Genomic DNA, 20924 nt, shown 5'->3' with positions numbered 1-20924 from the left:
TGGTAGTTATTTAATGATGTGTTTGCTGCGCTAAATTAAGCCTGGGCTCTCAGGAGCAACTGCAGTAGCTTCATTTAACGAAGTAATACTTGCGAAAGTCAGTATACATAACGTGCAGCCTTTTGCAACCTGGAAACCTAGTATTTACCTGCAGAGATAAGTCTTCGTTCCAGTCCTAATTTTAGGAGGCTATCCCCGGCAGGGACTGTTTTAACCCCCACGCGGTATTTCGGGAGGGAAGTCCCCTCGGCTACGTGCGTGCGGGCAGGCAAACACCGAAAAAAACCCACACCGGGAAAAGCTCTGACGGAACGAGCCGCTGCCCGTCCCCGCCAACCGGGCGCCTGGGGCCGGCGTCCCGCCCCCGGCCCCGGCCCCGCGCCGGAAGCGGGGTCCAGGCGCGGCCCCCTAGCGGCGGCGCGGCCTGCCGGAGGAGGCTCCCGGGGGACGGAGGCGGCTGCCCGCCATGCTGTTCCGTTTCGGCGTGGTGCTGCCGGCCCGCATGACGGAGGGCGGCGGGGTGCTCCTGGTGGCCGGCTCGCGGCCGGAGCTGGGCCAGTGGGACCCGCAGCGCGCCGTGCCCATGAAGCCGGCGCGGCCGACCGCCCCGCTGCCCGCCCGGGAGCCCGCGCTGTGGCTGGCGGAGGTGGCGCTGCCGAACGAGGACGCCCCCAGCCCCTTCTGGTACAAGTTCCTCCGGCGGCAGGGCGGCGATCTCCTCTGGGAAGGTAACGGACGGGCGCGCGGCGGCGCCCCCCCACCCCAGCGCTCGGGCCGCGAGGACGTGCCCGCGCTCCCCGGGCCGCGCGCCGGCGGCTGGGCGGGGCCGCCGCTGCCGTTGGCGGCGGGTGGGGGCCGCGCGCTCGGTGGTTGTGGCCGCGGCCCGGGTGGGCTCGGCGCGGGCAGAGCGGCGGAGGCAGCGCCTCTCCTCGGGGGACGCTCCGCCCCTCGCCCGCTGCCCCGGGGCGTCGCCCGCGGGCCGGGGGGGGTGTCCCGTCACACCGGCCCTACCCAGAGCTTGGTGCTGTCGGCGGAGGCGGCGTGGGCCGCCTCCTGTACGGGGAAGGCCTGAATTACCCTTGCAGCTAGAACCTCCTAGGCTGTCGTGACATGACGCGAGCACTCGCTAACAAAAACATTTTTTAACCGTGTGATGGAGGAGAGTGAATGCAGAAGGAAGCTGCTCTTCTAGGTTGGTAAAAGTTCTTTGAAACAGTTTCGTTGTTTTTTTCTTACTTCAGGCATCCGTGGTCCAGATGTTTTCTTTTCTTTCTTTCCCCAGAAGGAAAGAACTCAGAATTTCCTACTTATGCATTAGGGTGTGATTTGTTACTTTATTTCAGTAAGCCGACATGTCATGATGGCATTTTCAGGCTGGTAAATTTTACCATCGGAATTGCTGAAAAAAAAAAAATAGGGAAAAGTTCTGTCACAGCTTTTCCAGGCTTCCTGCTGTTTCAGTAGTACTTCCACCACGGTTTTCTCCTGTTTTGTCTTGTCGAATGTTGAATGACTCTAGTCAGTTTCCATGTGCTGTTCTAGTACATTTAACTTAAGTACCTGAAATAAAAGAGAACGCTCATACAATTGTATGCCGAGTCAGGTAAAGCTCTAAATATGCCTCTTGTCACTGGGGAATGGATCGGACTTGGTGAAAGGAAGACAGATGACTAGGTAATTTGTGAGGGTTTTTTTTAACTTATAAAATAGTTTTATAATCCATATACCGAAATAACACATTGTAGAGCAGTTGCTCTTCACCCATTTTAAGAATACATATCACACTTCTAAAGTGCCATTCTGTCACATAGACTAAAACATGCATGTCATCATAACTGTTGCATTTGTTTTTTCTTCTTTATACTAATAAAAGACTACGTGTTAATAGTACATTCACAGAAGTTTACATCACGAAGTACTATTTACACCATGTAATAGTAATTGTTTTATTTAGCAACTGAAATAAATAGTGTATTTTGCCTGTTTTAACCATGTTTTTCTTTTGCAGAAATGCAGGAAAAGTGAATTTATGGAATAAAAACCTTTGCATCTGTCCAAGGAAGCAGGATTGGGTCTCTTTTGAAGGTGCCAAGTTGTACATAGTATGCCAGTGATACTGGAATATAAAGAGGTCCTCACCACACAGAATATAGAAGTCACAAGAGTGTTGCAGTCTGTAGAGAATCTGAGATTGTAAGGTGATGGTTACTGTCTAGTTTGGAAGTAATGATATCTCAAGGTATTTGTCCATACCTGGGAGCGCATTTAGTAAATGTAGTCTGTTGAGTAATAAACATACTCTGTTTTGGCAGTAGTGCTACTGATGCAGTTTTAGGATTAACCTCTGTGGGATTTTGTTCTTGTCATTGTGAATGCTCAGCGGTTTGAGCTTATTGCTTAGCTAGAATGATAGAAAACAAACAGGCATATCATCCAAATGCAGAGGGTTTTTTTTTAATTAGTCATTCGTATCAACCACTTTTTTCTAAGTTGTTATTTACTGGAAAGAACTAAATCTGCTTAAACCCTGAAATGTATTGTTCTTCATGTATTACATGAAGGGAGCTTAAGGATGTTTTTCTATCCAATAATTAAGTAAGATCTTGCAGGGGTTTTTTTATGTCATTTGTTTTAACGATTTTTTTTTTCCCCAAATGTAGATCAATAACAGTTTTGGCTGTCGTCTGTTTATTCTTGTAAAAATCCCAGTTTGAAAAGACAGCTACCTGTTTTAAAAAAAGAACAAAACTATTTTTTTGGTAATAAGAAAATGCTATGCTTTGGCTCTTTAGTATCCTATGTGTTTAGAATTATAATGTGCTTTGGGAGACGTTGAGCAGTTACAGAACATCTGCAATTTTGAAGACATGGTCATGAGGGATAGAGGAAGGTGCAGAATGATACTTGCTCTAAATTTATGAGTTGAGGCATTTGTAACCAGAGAAACTCCTGTCCAATTATGGATGTCAGATGTTTACATATATTGGATGTGAAATAATGTGCTATATTTAAGAAAATTCCTCCCAGTTTTTTATTAGTATTCTTCATGTGAGAATTCCACTAGTAATGCATATTATTTTTATAATAACTACAGTACATGTTGCATCATATGTTTTGAGTATAAATTTAGTTCACCCTTACAGCCATTCCAGTGCAATCAGGAAACGGAACGATAAGGTGAGGACATTTGTTTCTGCAGGCTAGAAGAGTCAAAGTCACGGGCCAGTGTTCTGTGTCTTTTGGGTTCTTCCAGGTGGTCTGGTAGGAAGCCTGCAGGCAAGGCTTGGCCTGCGGGAGAGTTGCTGGCTCGTTGCTTGTGTCTGGAGGGAACTGGTTCCCCTCTCTAGGAGGGCGAGGTGGGAGAGGAGACGGTGGTGGTGCCGCATCCAGGGCCTGTCACTTAAAGCCCTTGTGCTCTTCAGGCTCAAATCACGTGACGCCTGTGTGCGCTCTGGCCCAAGTGAGGTTTCTTCAGGGATGGTACTTTGCTTAACTGCCGTGAGCTCAGCTGAAAGGCCTGTTATCCAGGAGGGTTTCTAACTGTGCTGCAGCATCTGTGGAAAACGGGTTGATCATGTTGAGCTTTAGAACCTGCGAATAGGTTCACCCATTAGGAAAAATAAATGAATGTATATACCTTTCCCCCCCCACCCCAACTGCATCCTTTGTGTCTTTCTGTGTACTTTGTTTTTGATGTAGATTCTTCAGAGCTTTGTTTATTTACGTGTCTCTTTCAGCTTGGAAAGTAAAAGTATATTGTGCCTACTGTCAAAACTAAATAAATGCAAGATGAAACTTACGCTTGAATTTATTTTTGTGAATTTATGCTTGAACACTCATCTGTGCCTTTTTTCCCCCTTTACTCTGTTTTAAATAAACTGTAGGTATGTGTTCTATAAAAGGAAAGAGGAGTTACTAAGGGTATGCCCCAAACTGTATTTTGAGATGATGGAATACAGTCTATTGACACCTTATGTTTTGAGAAGGGGAAAAATATATATAAAAAGTATAAGCTTATATTCTAAAATGTTGATCCATTTTCACATAACATTAGTTTGATGTAGTTGGTGCTTGCTTGAAGCTTGACAGGTACAGTATTACCAGTTAAAGCTGAAAAGCACTATCACCCTACATTCTAGTAATTCGTACGGGTGAGCAGAGCCTTATTCCTTCCAAAAAACACCGTCTCTAGTTTTGGAGAAGGGGGAGGAGAGATAAGGAGATGTCTTGTTTGCACTTACCTGCTGCTGTTGTTCTCTGTGGTTTCTCCGGGGCTCAAAACAAACAATACAACACAGTTTGATTTATAAACAGTGAGGTTACACAGCCCCTGGCTTGCTGTGTTGGCCTCCCAACATTTCCAGTTCATGCTCCCCTGAGCTTGTTAGTTACGGTTTAAGCCATCTGTTGGACAGCGTACACTTCTGATGATAGTTCAAAAAGACTGGTACGTTTATGGAGTAATAAAGGTTTTCATAATATTGTAATATAATCAGTGAAAATATCAGAAGTAAAATTTGCTCTTAGCTTTCAAGGGTTGAGCACTTGATTGGCTGAAAACATTGGTGATAGTAAGGCACATTAAAATTTCATTTTTAAAGTGGCAGTGTGTTGAAACCTAAAACAGTCTCACTTCTTGGCCTCAACTCTGTGGAACAAAACAGGTATAATTTCTTATTTTAATGGGGGAGATTCTTTAAAGACTGTATGGGAAGTTAATACCTAGTTGCCATTCGAGTTGGAGAGATTGTAACAGAATAAAAAATACTTGGGGCTAAGCCATAGCGGGATAAAGCAGCGTGAAAATAGTTTGAGACCATTCTGGAGAAGTACAGTTGGATGCAACATTATTTTTCTGTAACTGAGATGCATCGCTCTCTCTTTCCAAATGCTAATCTACAGATCCCCAAATTAGATAGCAGTGCTATTATTAAAAAAAGAAAAAAAAAAACCAACAAAACCTGGAGAGGATAACATTTCTTTGTACCTCTTTTAATGCAGATATTTTATGTAGTATTGTTACCACTGGGTGTCGCCATTTTACCTGTGTATAGCCAGTGACTGCCTAGTTTCTTGCAGCTACTTGCACATTGCATCAGTATTTGATGTAATCTGTTCCGCTTTTGAAAGTAATCCAGGGCTTTACTTGCTTCCTCCATCCCAGTCTTGTTCTGAAGTAGGTAGTGACTAGGAAGGAGCATAAAGTGCAATTGGATGTTGATAGTTGAATAATTGTGCATAATATGCATGTTGTTCATGCAAGGCTGTTGCCTCCTGGACTATGCTAGATGCCTTAACACCTTTCAGATGTGAGGAAGCTTTATGAGTAAAAGTGGATAACTTTGAAATCTAGTACCCAATACATTTTTAATGATTGGAGAGAAAATTTTGTTTACAAAGTGCAATAGCTCCTGGTGTTTTGTTTTCAACTCCGTCAGGACACATGCTTAGCATGGATTGTAGTGCAATTGGTAGCAAGTTTTTCATTACTTCCTATGTGTATGTCAGCATTAACCAGCAGACTACTGGAGATCAATAAAACAAAGGAGAGTTGCCCATGAAACTGCAAAATTAGAAGAATAAGTATGTACACAGGCATTCCTCTGGATTTGGCAGGTATGTGTCAATTCCTACCTGCAGGGATAATCAGGAGCCAGCTCTGACTGCTGTGAGACCCTAATTAAAGCATTTGTGGTTATACCGGTAAAATTACAATAAATGCATTGTTTATGCAAATACTTTATTTATTTACCCTTTTCCCCATCCCCCGCTTCACTCCCTGCCCTCACTTCCAAGTGACAGCAGCGTGCAATATGGGTGGAGAATTTATTTTCAGTGGTGAAAAGCACTGAGAAGTGGTAAGTAAAGTGACTGGGATGATACTTTGGTTAAGGTTTTGCCACGATTACTATTTTGATGTAGCTCATTTCCTGCCTAAAGTTCAGTAGTCTTTTCTGGTATGGTAGAAAGTAACAATCAGTAATATACAGTACAATGCCACAGAGAGTTTCAAAGCAGTTAGGAAGACTATTACATTATACATTTTGTTGCTGCCAGCCGTTATTCTATCATCTGCATTTCCTTTATTCTTATTTCCACCATCTGTCTGAGAAGAACCTCTTTTTCACATGAGCTGAATTCCCTTTTAGTTGTTTTTCTCTTGCTTAATCTACATCATTAGACTGGGCATTTGGTGAAAAACTCTTAGTACGGTAGCAGCTCCCACTGAGAAACACCTGTGCCTACGCAGACCTAGAGAGAGAAATAAAACACATGTTTTTGAAAGTTGCCTTTGAAAATTCTTGCTTTCTCATCTCTGACTAAAAAAAAGAAAAAGAAAAAAAGCCTTGTTGATTAACAGCATTAAGTGCTGAGGAGGACTTTCTTGTAAACCATTTAGTTCTAATCCTGGCATAATTAAAACTATAAAAAGAATTCTCTTAGGAGTAGACTAATAGACTAAAAAATATTGAATTCAACCTGGATTTTAATAGATTTAAAACTTGTTTCCTTATCAGCCCTACCAAATGAGAAGTTGAAACAATCTGCTTTAAGTCTGGTAGAAAATAAATGTGCGGTGTATGATACAAATGATCTTCTGCTTTTGTGGTATCTCTTTTGGGCTGGCAAATGCAAGGAAACATTTCTGAAAATTAAACCAGTCATGAAGATGGGTGTAGAGCACAAGTCTTATGAGGAGTGGCTGAGGGAGCTGGGGTTGTTTAGCCTGGAGAAGAGGAGGCTGAGGGGAGACCTTATCGCTCTCTACAACTGCCTGAAAGGAGGCTGTAGCGAGGTGGGGGTCGGTCTCTTCTGCCAAGTAACAAGCGATAGGACGAGAGGAAACGGCCTCAAGCTGCGCCAGGGCAGGTTTAGGTTGGATATTAGGAAGAATTTCTATGTTTCTTCACTGAAAGGGCTGCCAAGCATTGGAACAGGCTGCTGAGGGAAGTGGTTGAGTCCCTGAAGGTATTTAAAAGACGGGTAGACGCGGTGCTCGAGGACATGGTTTAGTGGTGGACTTGGCAGTGATAGGTTAACAATTGGACTCGATGATCTTAAGGGTTTTTTCCAACCTTAACTGTTCTATGATTCTATGAAGAAGGCATTAGTGAACTAGGTGTGGCAAATTACCAATTTTGTCTTATAGTAATATTAAGTATTTAAGTAATACAAGATATTCACCTACCATTTTCAGAATCTAAAGGGAAGACAGTTTATTGACAGCAGAAAACATAGCATTAAAAAGGAGAGTAAGTATATTTTTATTAAGCATACAAGTAAGGGTTAGTACATGACATACAGAATTAAAATGTGTTATTTGGCGCTATTTGTCAGAGGTGTAAAAACAAAGGACTGCTATTCACGGGCTTTACTGAGACTTTAGAAAGACGGGACTCCAGTCTAAGAGCCTGTGGCAGGTTCAAGCTGCCAAAATACCTGACCTAGCTCAGTTCCAGCGAGGGGAATTCAGCCTCCCATCTCTCCATTTTTTAACGATCGATAGCAATTCAGCCTCGGTGGGATTGAGACAGATCCTATTTCAAGACATCAGAGATTGAATTTCACTCAAACAGTTAGGCAGCAGGGAGACTTTTGTGACAGGATCTGGTGTAAAGGGTAAGTAAATTTGAATATTGTAAGTGTAGTGATGGAAGTCCAGTTAGAGTAATGTCTGATTATGACACCATGCAGTAGCGCATTCAGATAACTCTGAGAATCAGGTCCAAAATAGGACTTGAGGCTTTTCTTCATTGTAATGTTGGTATGAAAGATAAGGAAGCTAGCAAGTACTTGATCTTTTAAATCCTTCATTCTGGAGACTTTTTTCCCCCGTATGTTTCCTTTAGTTCCTGTTGTTCTGTTACTATGTTTTTAAAAAACCTGTTCTTCAATGCTTCCCCATTCCTCTGCCTCCAGAGTGTTTATAGTGCTTATGATGATATTAAACTCTTCCAGGGGAATTTCTAAGCATGAACTCAAGATGTTCATTTACCTTGTTAAAGGTCCTCATTTAATATTTCAAATGTAATTACTTATAGTATTTAGGCACACTTAAAATTTTGACTTGACGTGTAAAGCCTGCCGGTTCATGCAAAATTTATGACAAAGATTAAAAAAGTAAGTCTTCGCTCTTAATGATTTGAAAGTAGGTGATCTGAAAATTGCATGGCTGCTTGCTGTTTGGATTCGTTAATTGCCATTGAAGCTAATGTGCTTATCTGAGGTCATCTGAGTAGCCCTGTGGTTTTGCAAAGGTAGCAGGGAACTGAGAAACACGCTGACCTTGCTGGGGTTTGGAGGTTTGGAAGCAGTACGTCTTGGCACAGGGTCTGGCTAAGGCAGGGATGAGATACACAGCACTTCTACAGCTGCTGCTGTGCCCCGGAGTTTCTACATGCCTTCCCTCACACAGTAAAAAACAGAAAAAAAAAAAAAATCCGGCAAGGTGTGCAACAAGCCGGTAGCTGGGAGAGCTGTGGCTGAGCGGTGCACTAAGTGGCTTTGCTGCAAAGAGCTCTGCGGAGACAGTGGAAGAGGCAATCTTCTCCATTCATTCATGTCTCTTTTTGTTCATGACACTTAATGGTGCTGAGAAATTTCATTGGCCTAGATTTCACTCATTATGTTTTAGGATCAAGCTGATAATTTCACCAGTGTGACTCTTGCAGAACACTATGCAATCTGTGTGCAGTCGTCCTCTGTGTCAAGATGAGTCTGTGCTGCTGGTAGACTGTTGGATTATACTTTTTTCATCTCTGCAGTACAGCTCTAATAAAATAGTAACTGCAGGTTTTTATTTGTATTCTGTTACCGCATGTGGTTAGCTCAAATTTCAGAAGATCGTCTTCTGGTCCCTGCTTATCTTCTTCCAGTCCTTGATCTTTGGGCATATTTTTCTTACTTACTGTATCTTCATCTCTTTTTCCATTCTTGTCTCTGTCTTTTGCCAGTGCCATTTATCAGTTACGTGGAGATCTTTGGTTTTAATATTTTATTTGGTTGTTTGTGCAGCTAGCTTCCTTCGTATGCCACTTTGATCATCCTCCGTGTGCATTAAACCAGGAGCCATACGTGCAGTCACGCAGATTGTGAAAGAGCCCTCTGTGAGGCTTGAGCCGTAAGCGGGGCTGCTGCTTGCTTTGCTCTCCAGCAGTTCCCTGCATCAGTGGATTCCGCTGCGTAACCATCCGCAGTAGAGAGAGCAACAGGTGGGTTGCAAAAGCAACGGGATTTTATAATGTAATGCCTGGAAACTTATTTTTAAGTTTCTCTTTCAGATAAGCATTTTTGCTGTGAAGAGTCACAAAGGTGGAATTTAAACAAAATCATTCTGGACCTTATTGAAGGAAAGAGTGCTACCCTATCAGTTAAACTGGGACCTGTATCTTCTAACAAACTTGTCCAAATTCCTTTTGTTCTTTAATTAGGAAAGTCCACATGATCAATTAACGGGAGGATCAGTACTTTTCAGATATTTAACTTACCCTTTTTTATGGTTGAATTTTACGTGTTTTCAAACAATTGTGTATTTGCCTCCCAAAAATAAAGAGTTAAACCAATGTTTTCCCAATTGGAACAACATGAATGAAAACATGATGAAGAAAAATACTGAATTAGAGTGGTTTGGGCTGTAAACACGTGTTTCCTGTTGCATATTGCCCTTTCTCAAAGGGCATTTGTGCTTGTTTTCTTTTCTGCAAAGATGAACAGGCGTAGAAAACAGATTTGATTTTCTTTGCTTTACTACTGGCTTTAGGAACAGAAAAGTTGAAATGCTATTAAAATTCCCCCAAATCTTTGAGGCTGCGCGATGTTTTCTTGACTATAAAAAAATTAAAATTTCACCCAAATAATTGTTTATTTCATATTAAAAGTACCTGGAAACCTACCCAGTGGTCTGATGTAGTGTGCTGTGAGCAACATGTGAAAAAACAGCATTTGGTTCTGAGACCAGTGCTTTTGTTGTCTTGCGAATGCTGGTGAGGAGGCACACAGGTGCTGTGCCTGAGCAGGGCCTTTAAATGAGAGTGGTGATGAATTCCCAGTCTGGAGACTGGGGGAGTCACGGGGGATTTATTTAAAGTATCTTGAAGTCTCTGTACAAGGTTTGGGTAAGCTTGGGGAGACTAGTCAGTGTAAGGGGACAGACGTATTTACACGAACAATTTATGCATCAAAGGTTTCCCTTTGGTGAGAATTTGCCTTGCAGCTCCCCTAGGGATTTTGCAGTATGCCCTCACGCTCAGCACTGGTATGATTCAAGCTGTTTCCCTCCTAGCACCCAGCTTGTAAGAGGGATGCAAAATCCTCCAGCCATTCAATCTCTGCATGAGCGGTATGTGCCTGGGACTGGCCAGTGGTGCACACTTTGTTGCTGGCAAAGATGTGATATGCACTTGTGGTCCTGGAAGCATCTTGGATTGCTGCGAATTAAGCCCTGAACGTTCTCTGTTTGTGCCATGCCAGGCGGTGATGAACAGGCACCCTGACAGACGTCGTTGCCCAGCACGGTCAGGATAGCCTTCCCAGCTCGTAGATAGGACCTTTCCAAGCTTCAGGTACAGAAACTAAACTTCAGCACTAGGCCTTCAGTTTTGGTAATTTACTTTGTGAAATGGTTTGTGCATTTGAGAAGTGAGTAATAAAGCTGAGTTTCTGTGGGGATGGGCTGCTGAGTCCGACTTCTTAGGAGGTCACTTAGAAGATCCAAAGGTGCGGTGGCCTTTCAGGTAATGCAGATAACTGGGACCTGTGGGGGAAATAAGTGGAGTAGGAAGTTGGTGTGGGTATGGGCATCTTCAGTCATGAGCAGACATGTCCAGACTCTGCATACATGCAGTCTCATGGCACTTCTTCTTGCACTGGCCTCTATCTTTTCTCTCTGGCGCCTGAGCCAGAAGGTAATAAATTAGGGCTGCAACACATTTCTGATGCACTGAGAAGAATCGGTTTCTGCGGATTTCATCCCAAACTAACCAACTACACCTCACAAACAGCCCTGGACCAGAGAGAGCAAAGAAGTGGTGGTCTTTGATCTGTGGTGCTGTTGGTCGCTGCCTGGAGCTAACACCATGCCCAACTTGCTGTCCTGGGCATGGGAAAGTCCCCATGCTCCAGGGATCCAAATCCAGAAAGGACTTTGCTTGGCCTATTGGGGTGAGGGAGGGGAGAGTAAGTGTTTCACTTAGTGTGCCAGATTTTTATCCTGCCTCTGACTCCGAAAGTTTTTTCATTCTTGGCACAAACTCTTCCTGTACTTGTGAGAAGTCTTGGGCGAGCTCGTCTGAGTCTGATGGAGTCGTGGAACTACTACAAAGGAGATGCAAGGAGGCTGCTCCATCAGCAGAGATAAGGGGGCTAAGATGAGACTAAGGCAAGTTTTGCCTGGAGGTACCTCACACCATGAGGCTGATGCACCTTCCTTCAGACAGAGGGAACTCATGAGGAAAGGTTTAAAAAGATAGGGGTGGAAAAGGAAGAACTGAGGATTATCCAGTTAATGATTTCTGCTCATCACCCAAGCTGCGCCCGTTTTCCCAGCCATATACGTTCTGCAAACATATAACACAACATGTAAGTGGTGCTGATAGTTTTCTATTTAAAACATGGTTTATGATCAAGTTACCTTTAATGAAAGTTGGTTTCATTGGCTGACTTATTTTTGTATTAAATGACTCTGGAAGATAAAAGTTGAGAGAGTTCAATCTCTAGCCCTTTTATAGCAGCTCTAAATTATAGATGAGTTCTACAGTACTCCTCCAAACTTGTCGTCTGGCACTACTTCTGAAACGGTTTCCTTGCATTGTTGTTTTATGGCATGCAAAATCTTATGGTTTTCCTGTGACAAACTGTGCTAGCAGAAGCATGATGTGAACTGATACAACAATTTTCTCGTTTTTTGAAACTTATTTGTTAAATGTGGCTTGTGAAGCAAACTGTGGCGAGAAGCACTTGTGTATCACTTGGATATTGCCTGGGTAGTGAGATCCTGATCGTTGGTGGTAATTGCCTTCTTTCATGACTCTTGCAAGGGGAATGGAGAATTCAGCTTCCTGAGCAGCTCGGTATGATCATACTGTTCTCTAAATTAGTATTTCTTGGAGATGGTAGCACTCTCCCCTTCCTGTCTGAAATTATATTGCTGTACATGAATATATACATATGTACATGTATATATAAATGAATATATACATGAATATGTATAGACACACATGAATATATATATATATGTTGAATGTATATTCCTATGCCTTCTGTTGCATGGACATTATATTTCAGTAAGAGGGTTATTAATTCACAGATCAGTATATAATGTAAGGGGTAGTAAAGATCTGTGCAATTCTCATGAAAAATGTCATGAATGCAAGCTGTTATTGTTTACTGGAGTATTACAGCCAAAATGGAAACATGCTTTTTGAGATTCCTGTTTGACTGTAGACCACAGCAGGAAGGTGAGGTTGAGTGGTGCAGAAAAAACAACAGCAATAAATAACAATTAGAGAAGGAAGCTTTTCAGAATGAGGTTTGACAAAACCTGTTTGAGGGAACAAATGAAACAAACGTCTTGTGGCAATTTACTCTTGGCCCCGCTTTCATGTGTGGTTGTAGGCTAGGTAAGGGAATGAATGATGGTGAAGATGAAAAGGTTACAAGGCAAGGAGGTTACTGCTGTTTAAGAAGGCAGATGATAGAAAAGGAAGGAAAAAAAGAGCCAAGAATTAAAACTGGAGGAGAAGGAGGATGGACACTAAAACTGGCAAATGACAGAATTACATGCACCTCAACCAGCAGCAGTTGGAAATGAGAAAGTAGGAAGCATGTAGTGATGCAATTGAGATCATGAAGACAAAGAAGAGTGAGGCTTTGTTGTCTTGTAGGACTGATTAGCACCTCGAGGAAAGAAGAAATTAAGCAGGAAGGAGAGATCAAAGATTGCAATTGCAAAAATTCATGCAGAAGCCCTTGTGGGAGAGGAGGAACAGCTGTGAGCAATGGAAGGGGCAGTCCTTGAGGGAGCTGGAGTGGGTACAAGGGTGCTCGCGTACAAGGAAAAGTAGGGCTGGGAGTAGCAAAGAGCCAGAGATCCTGAGAACATGGTTCAAACCTACCAGGGTGCAGTGAGGGCTGGTGGTGCCCTGGGGACTGGGGGCTGCAGGGACACCCAACAGGGCTGGCAGCCAGGAGCGGGCAGCCGGGGGCACCGGGACAGTCCCAGCCCCGGGCATCGGGCACCTTCCTGGGGATGGGGCTGAGGGTGGGATGGGATGTCTGCCCGTGGGTGGGAGTCAGGATCAGACACAGCCTTGTGATGGCTGGGCAGGGCCATGGTGATGTGCATCGCTACAGACAGTTGTCAGTCAAATGGGGAAGGCAACGTGTTATTTGTGGTTGTAAAGATTTTGCTGAATACATGAAGTCAATTAAGTGTCATAAACATCCACAGGTTTTGCTATGCTGTTGTATTTGTTGATGTATACTGCTGTCTTCAAGTATTGTTTAAAAGCGGTAAGAATGTGAAAACAATTAGAAATGTGAGATAAAAATATAGTGGTAAGATCTGTAGCTTCAGGAGCTATATACTGATTTTGCTTACCTTATTTATCAAAAGCTGTGTCATACCATTGCATATGATGCATAATGGTTCAGCAATATAGAAAGAGAAAATAGTTTTCTGCCTAGTATTTTCTTTTTGGTAAATAATAATATTTCACAGTTACGATAAAACGTGCTACATGTCATCTGGAAATAAGGAGATTGTTTGAGCTTTAGTATTAAATGTTAGTCTTATTCTCTAATCATTGCATTAATGTATATCTCAAAATGCTCTTGCTCTAGCAAATCTCCCTAAATGTGGTGCTTGGAAGCTGGTCATTCATTTATGTGCAGTGTGAAATTGAAGATATTCCTTTGGACATAATTTTAGTCAGAAATGTTCTAACATCATTAATAATGCGTAAGTGTAACAGGCTTACATTAAAAGCAAACCATAGACTAGGTCACTTCTAATCTGCACAATAATTCCTACATGGCAATTAGTATTACAATAAGTATGTAAAAATGGGAGGGGGAGAATATACATGTACTGAATTTTTGGAGGCTAGATAACCTTTTGATTGGTGACATGACCCGGTTCAATTTGAGCTACTTACTCTGGCATGGTATTAAAAATTGGTTTTCTGTACTAAAGCTCACGCTATTGCTGTAAGAGAAGAAGAAGGGGTAATGGATATTAGGTAGTGGAAAACCGTAGAAAAATTTCTTACTTTAGACAAGGCTGTTTTAGGTAATTGTGATCGCTCAGCATTGCAGATATGACCGTCTCTCTCTGGGTCACTTTGGGCAACTTTCACTGTATATGAACAGACTCTGTGAGCAGGACATGTATCTGAAGAGTACAAAGCGATTGTTTTATCAGTTAGCAAACATAAAAGGCAGGTCGGATTTAATGAGCTCCTAGGCTAGGCCTCGGTGTGCATCCTGTCCCAGGCAGGGCACCTGAAGAGTCCTTGCTGGCCAGGCAGCTGTGAATGAGGTGGAGGAGGACAACCCATCACTTCTCCCTGAAACAGGTCTTCATTGCTGCCGGCTTTCTGTCTGCTGCCTGCTCACTTTTCTTCTTTGGGATTTGATGCCTTTCCGCATTGGTGTTTTTCCTCTTGAATCCTTAAGCTGGTAACAATTCCAGTGTCACCAGTCCTACCTTTGTTTGCAGTTTTACCTTTCTGAGCTTGCACAGCTGTACCTTGTGCTTTCTCTGAGGTCTTCCTTGTAGCTTGGCAATTTCCTTAGAAGTAAGCCTGAGGCACGGTGACGCTGCTGTGCCGTGTCAGAGCTAGACCTTGGGCCACAGCAAGCTGAATCCCCCAGAGGGACGTCACACAGCAGAAACGTTGAATGCGGAGGTCACATATTATCAGACATCAGATGAGGAACTTAAATTAATTATTCTTGAAATTTTAAGTGCCACGGTTGATGATTTGGGGGTCTTATACAGTTTTAATGCTTTTTGAATAATTTGCAAAAATTGATTTTAATGCTGAACATTTGCTTTGTGGCAGCGCTTCTGTTACAACTATTTGAGGTGTTAATGTGCAATGAGAAATACAGTCTGAACAGGCAGCAAACACCACTCCTTGCCTTAAATACTCAGTTCTCATCTCCTACAAATCTTTCAGAAGATTTTCCGGATGAACAGCCCGCAATTGTCCTTTCTTCTGTTCTAGGTAATGGGCCCCATCATGATCGAGTTTGTGTTTACAACCAGAGCAACATAGTAGATGGAGTTTACTGCCTCCCAATAGCACACTGGATTGAAGTCTCTGGACATACCGATGAGATGAAACATACAACTGACTTCTATTTTAATATTGCAGGACATCAGGCTATCCATTACTCCAGGTAAAAGAAAAGTGCAGGGCTTGGCTTGTGTCAAGTATGCAAACAGAAAATCTGTACCGACATGGTGTCAGCGAACTTTGAAGTGTTGAACAGTAGTGTGTATGTAACAGTAAAGCTTAACAAAGTTTCAACACGTCTTTGCAACTAAATGTCAATTTTGGCAATAAAAAGGAGAGATTCTGAGTTCAAGGATACCCGCAACCTGTACAGGTACATTAAGCAGCATCGTATCTGAAAATGACTATTGGTAATTTATGGCTAAATTTATGACGAACTGTCATTTTCAAGTGCTTGTCCCCATACACATGTGAGTATGCGTGTATGTAATGTGTTTGGTTTGGCATTATTTTGCTGCAGAACATCATCTGGGGAAACAAAAAGAATATATTCCAGCATCTGAACTTTAGGGCATCATGTTATTACTCGTGTGTTAGCAACTGCAATTAGTGACAGCTGTTATAGATGACATCTGCTTCTGTGTATGCAAGCCCTTCAAAAAAAATGCTAAAATTTAGAGAGGTCTTTTAAGACATTTTAATGTTTGTACTTCCCTGGTGTTCGCTTGAGCCCAGCCAATTCCCATGGACTGTTGGGTCTAGAACACCCCTGTGAGCTTGGGTTCCTGTAACAGTATAGCTCATCTTTGAAGTACCGGGTTCAAGAAGTGCTGCTAGAACTGCTGTTGCTCTTTGAGGGAAAGGAGACTGAGAAGATGCAGAGACCTCCAGACCTTGCACTGAAAGAGAGTCTGAAGTGCCTCTTTGCTGCCTCGCCAGTGAAGCATCCTGGCCTGAATTAGGAGCCAGTAACGCTTAAAGAGGAGGTGGCACCCACCCTTTAGGGCTGCAGATAAAGCACAGGTTGTGTTTGGAGCAGCAGCCTTAGCACTGGTGGTTAACAAAGTGGCACTGAGGAATTTGGGACTATTTGTAACTTTTTTCTCCTCTCCGGTTGTGGATGTGGCAGCAAGTTTGTTGATTGATAATGACTGCATGAATGCTGGCAGCCCTGATATGCCACGTGCAGCTGGTATTGATTACAGAGGAGGTAATGATCCCAAAGGGATATGTATTTTTTTAAGAAATCAAACCACCTTGTACTTTCATTAGGTCTTAGCATTGCTTTTGCGTGAATTTCTCCATTTCAGCTACTCCAACCTCATGGTCTTGTCTCCTCTTTCTACTTTTTTGTCTCCACCCTCACACAGTGTAGGAAGCAGATTTGACTTCTTCTCATCAGAGTTGCAGTGTGTGAGGGAAAGATTTCCTTCTCTCGGTATCCTTTGGAATAGCACAGATTCATAAACAGTTAGGCATACGTAGGTATTTATGTGGCTTGGTACCTTTTCCCTGAGACCCCCCTCGAGCTATATAATACGCCTGACAGACTATACTGTTGTCTGTATCTTAAGCATCCATTTCCAACACCCTATCAGAGAAAAGATCTTGTTTATTCCAAAGCACAGACTTGTCAATCCCAAATAATCTTCGCTTGGCAGAGGAAGTTTGTGAGAAAGAAGAACAGCTGCCAGAAAGCGAATATCTAAGCACCAAAGGCTAGCTTATCTTCCTTTCCAGAGGCAGCAGTGATCCATTTAATACTGCCTTATCTGCATGCCTATATGTTTCCAAGATCAGGTAAAAAGCTGCAGATTTCACTAAAGAATATTTGGAGAAAATTTTCTGAGCTGTGTAGTCTTTTCCAGCTGAGGATCTCCTCCTCCATTCCCCTCTCTCACACACACCTTCATTGCAAGGCAACCTTATATGTATATCTTCAGTAAGTAGTTCTTATCTCATTTCTTTGAGCTATATTAAGTGAGCATACCCCATAACAGTCCTGTCGCATAATTATTTTTAATACTTTGAAGATACGCAGCCCCAAAACAGAAGCAAAAAGCCAGTCCCTCTGCCTGTACGGTTAAAAGCTGTGTACCATCGGATCGTAGTTATCCAGCTAAGGTTACTATTTTCCATGGTGTAGCAGAGGTAGCAGTATCACAGGGAGCTTTATGAGCACAAATTCTGCGTCCTGTCACCAGCTGTAAGATCTTTACGGAACTGTGGCAGCTGGAAAGAAGCGATTTATCAGTGAAAACTTTTGATGTGAGCCCCTTCTCTACGTTGCTCCACTTAATAGGACTGCCACGTGCGAATTAGCTGGAGAGGAAAGTTTCTCTCTGTCAAAATGGCCTTCCACATGAGCCCTCGGACTGATTTTATTTGTCGTCTGTGTAATCACAACAATTGGAAACAGTTGCTCTGAGCTTCACTACCACCTTGCTTCTTCATAAAACATGTGCTTAAACTTTAAACGGGCTGCATCAGGATGAGAAGAGCCTGCTTCCTGCTGTTGCCAAAAATCATTCTGAATCATGCTGAGGCTGACGGCAGTGCTCTGAGGAATCAGATTTTTCTTATTCAGTATAGATGTGTTTTCTCATAAATAGTGAATTTATATTTAAACTTATATTTAGAGAACTTATATTTAGAGAACTCACTTTGTGTTGGTCATTCAGATTAGGGAGTATGTATGTGATGCATTTTTTTAAATAGAGCAGGATTTGAATTAATTTTTTTGAAGTGTGAAATGGAACTTGCCCGCAGCTACGGAGTCATGACTGATACCTCTGTGGCATTAGTTTTCACTTGTTTTGGACATGTAATGACACATATCACCAAAATCTGATTCAGGAAAAAAGAACAGTGCCTTTCTCTTTTGTGTTAGATATTACTGCAATAAGATACCTTCAAATTGCAGGAGAGTTCACTTAGGACACAGTAATTTTCCAAATCAAATTAGAGTTATTGTAATCTTTTCTGGGAGAAGATGACTTCAGAAAATTTGTAAATCTGGGGCATGTTAGCTCTGTTTCAGTTCCATCTGTGAAATGTGGAACTTCCTAATTCATAGGTGTTGTATACCTTATTATTTATATAAAAACCTCTGCAATTCTCAGAAGAAAGGCGTTGCATAAGAGCAAGAGAGGGAGTGACACCTGAAATTACAAATCCTTAAATAATATGTTGGAGACAATGATGCTTGATGGCAGAATTAGGTGTTATGGGAATGAATATCACCGAGAGGAAAAGCCATCTAGTTACAGTTTTCTTTTTCCAGACTAATTTTAGGTTCCTGAATCGACCCCTGATAAGTAGCGAGTTCCCATACTTTTTGCCTACTCATTCGAATATGATGTATGACCACCACTTCTTCATTTTAGGACATATACTTCGATGTCATCTATGGTGTCTAATTTTTAATAATATGCGACTGTCTTCATAACTGTAATTCTATTCATTGTGTGTCCTTTTTATGGGTCATATCTCCTAAATCTGAAAAAGAAAAATATTTTTTACATGCTTTGCAAAGAGAATGCAGCTAAACTGGATTCTGTAAGTGAATTCCTTAGACAACGATAGCTAATGTCTAACTGAAGTATTGTTATGGTTGCTAAACATTTTAGAGGAAAATACACAATCAATCAGCTTTAAATGTAAAAGAATGCAATGGGGGAGTCACTACATGAGAGTAGCCGTGGGTCCTGACAACAATTTTTTGAGGCTACAGTTTTTTGCACTTAAATAGTAAGGCCATTAAATATTAATACTTCATGTTTATGGAGTGTGTGGGATGTTCCTGTAACTGGATATAATCCAACAAATTGTAAACTTGACTAATGTGTTGCTATCATAAGTGTTTAGGTCCCTAATTTTTTTCTGGAAGACAAAATAAAGCAAAATTATAGAATCATAGAACACCAGGTTGGAAGGGACCTCGAGGATCATCTGGTCCAACCTTTCTAGCACAATCTAGACGAGGTGGCCCAGCACCATGTCCAGCTGAGTCTTAAACGTGTTCAGCGTAGTGGAGTCAACCACTTCCCTGGGGAGATTATTCCAACGATTGACTGTTCTCACTGTGAAAAATTTACCTCTCGTGTCCAATCGGAATCTCCCTGGGAGTAACTTGTACCCGTTACCCCTTGTCCTCACTATGTGACTCCTTGTAAAAAGGGAGTCTCCGTCTTCTTTCTAGCTCCCCTTTAAGTACTGGCACATGGTGATGAGATCACCTCTAAGCCTCCTTTTCTCAAGGCTGAACAAATCCAGCTCTCTCAGCCTATCCTCGTACGGCAGGCTTCCCAGACCTTTGATCATCTTGGTGGCCCTTCTCTGGACCCCCTCCAGCCTCTCCACATCTTTTTTTCTAATGGGGACCAGCACTGTACCCCGTATTCCAGGTGTGGCCTGACAAGCGCCGAGTAGAGTGGGATAATGACTTCTTTGTCTCTGCTGGTGATGCCCTTCTTGATGCAACCCAGCATCCTGTTGGCCTGCTTGGCCGCAGCAGCACACTGTTCCCTCATGTTGAGCTTCCTGTCCACCAGGACCCCCAGGTCCCTTTCCACGGAGCTGCTCTCTAGCCTGGTGGATCCCAGCCTGTGCTGCACTCCTGGATTATGTTTTCCCAGGTGCAAGACCTTACGCTTGTCTTTGTTAAACTTCATAAGGTTCCTGTTAGCCCACTCTTCCAGCCTATCCAGATCTTCCTGCAGGGTGGCTCTCCCTTCCAGAGTGTCTACTTCCCCACTCAATTTGGTGTCATCAGCAAACTTCATCAGTGTACACTTGATCCCATCATCCAGATCACTTATGAAGATATTGAATAGTGTTGGGCCCAATATTGATCCCTGGGGGACCCCACTTGTGACGGGTTGCCAGTAAGATAAAAGATAAAAGAAAATAAACCCTTGTGCTTGGAAATACTATTTTTGTTTGTTTGTTTCTTGATGGTTGCAAACTAAACTTAATTTATGATGTAGTGTTTCCAAATGCTTTGTAACTTGTTGGTAAGACTGTTTCCTTCAGCACTGCCATAGTAATATAGGTTTTAAGTTTTAAGTGGGGATCATCAGGAGAATCACATAAAATGTGCTCTCCTGATTTGTACTAAAATGTTAACGTAGATAGGTGAGTGGATGAGGAATGATCCAGGGCAAAATCCAGATGCTTCTTGTTTACCTTCTTCAGGCACTAAAGCAGTATGAGCACTGAGTTTCCTTTTGTCTGTAGTAATTCTCCTGTGAAGAAAATGAGCATTTACTTGATTGACATGCATCTTTAATTGGGGTGAATACAAGAATGTGCTTGGGTATATTTTTGCCTGAGAATTACTGGAGAAGGGAAATAATGTAACTTCTGTTCACTTATTTTGGTCATATGAGGCGCAGTTATTGTTATTTGAATGTTAGAACACTGCTGGGACTGATGAACTTAAAGATACACTTAAAGACTTCTGTGGTAGGACTCAGCTTGAGATTAAGACCACTGAATTCGTGTGTCTATATACAGCAATTCAACTCACTGGTGACTAGATGTCTACTTTAGAGTGAATCAAAGAATCGAATTGGTCTCCAAACTCCACCAGCAATGCTGATGAGATCTCTACTGATTTATAATGAGACTTTAAACATCCTCTCTAGTTGCTTGAATGTTGATGTCTAGTGTCATCTGAGATGC

At 42.4% G+C, this 20924-nt stretch overlaps 1 protein-coding gene across 4 annotated transcripts in view; it reads left to right on the top strand.

Annotated features, from left to right (window-relative positions):
• Positions 1-466: 466 nt before the first annotated feature.
• EPM2A (EPM2A glucan phosphatase, laforin) overlaps positions 467-20924 on the top strand; it is a gene marked incomplete at its 5' end in the record, with an annotated part of 40027 nt that continues 19569 nt past the window's right edge. The window contains 3 exons of one of the 4 annotated variants that reach the window (XM_082307489.1): positions 869-1192; positions 9016-9212; positions 15228-15402. In XM_082307489.1, the coding sequence (XP_082163615.1) occupies positions 15341-15402 (62 nt within the window). Of the gene's footprint in view, positions 729-868; positions 1193-6162; positions 9213-10219; positions 10563-15227; positions 15403-20924 lie in introns of those variants that run through there. The other 3 variants (XM_082307487.1, XM_082307488.1, XM_082307490.1) reach the window with 3 other exon arrangements.

Source organism: Platalea leucorodia, assembly GCF_965183815.1.
Source record: "Platalea leucorodia genome assembly, chromosome: 3".
In the NCBI taxonomy this organism is placed as follows: Eukaryota; Metazoa; Chordata; class Aves; order Pelecaniformes; family Threskiornithidae; genus Platalea; species Platalea leucorodia.
The sequence above is the reverse complement of the archived record's forward strand: the minus strand, read 5'-3'. Positions and strand labels throughout refer to the sequence as shown.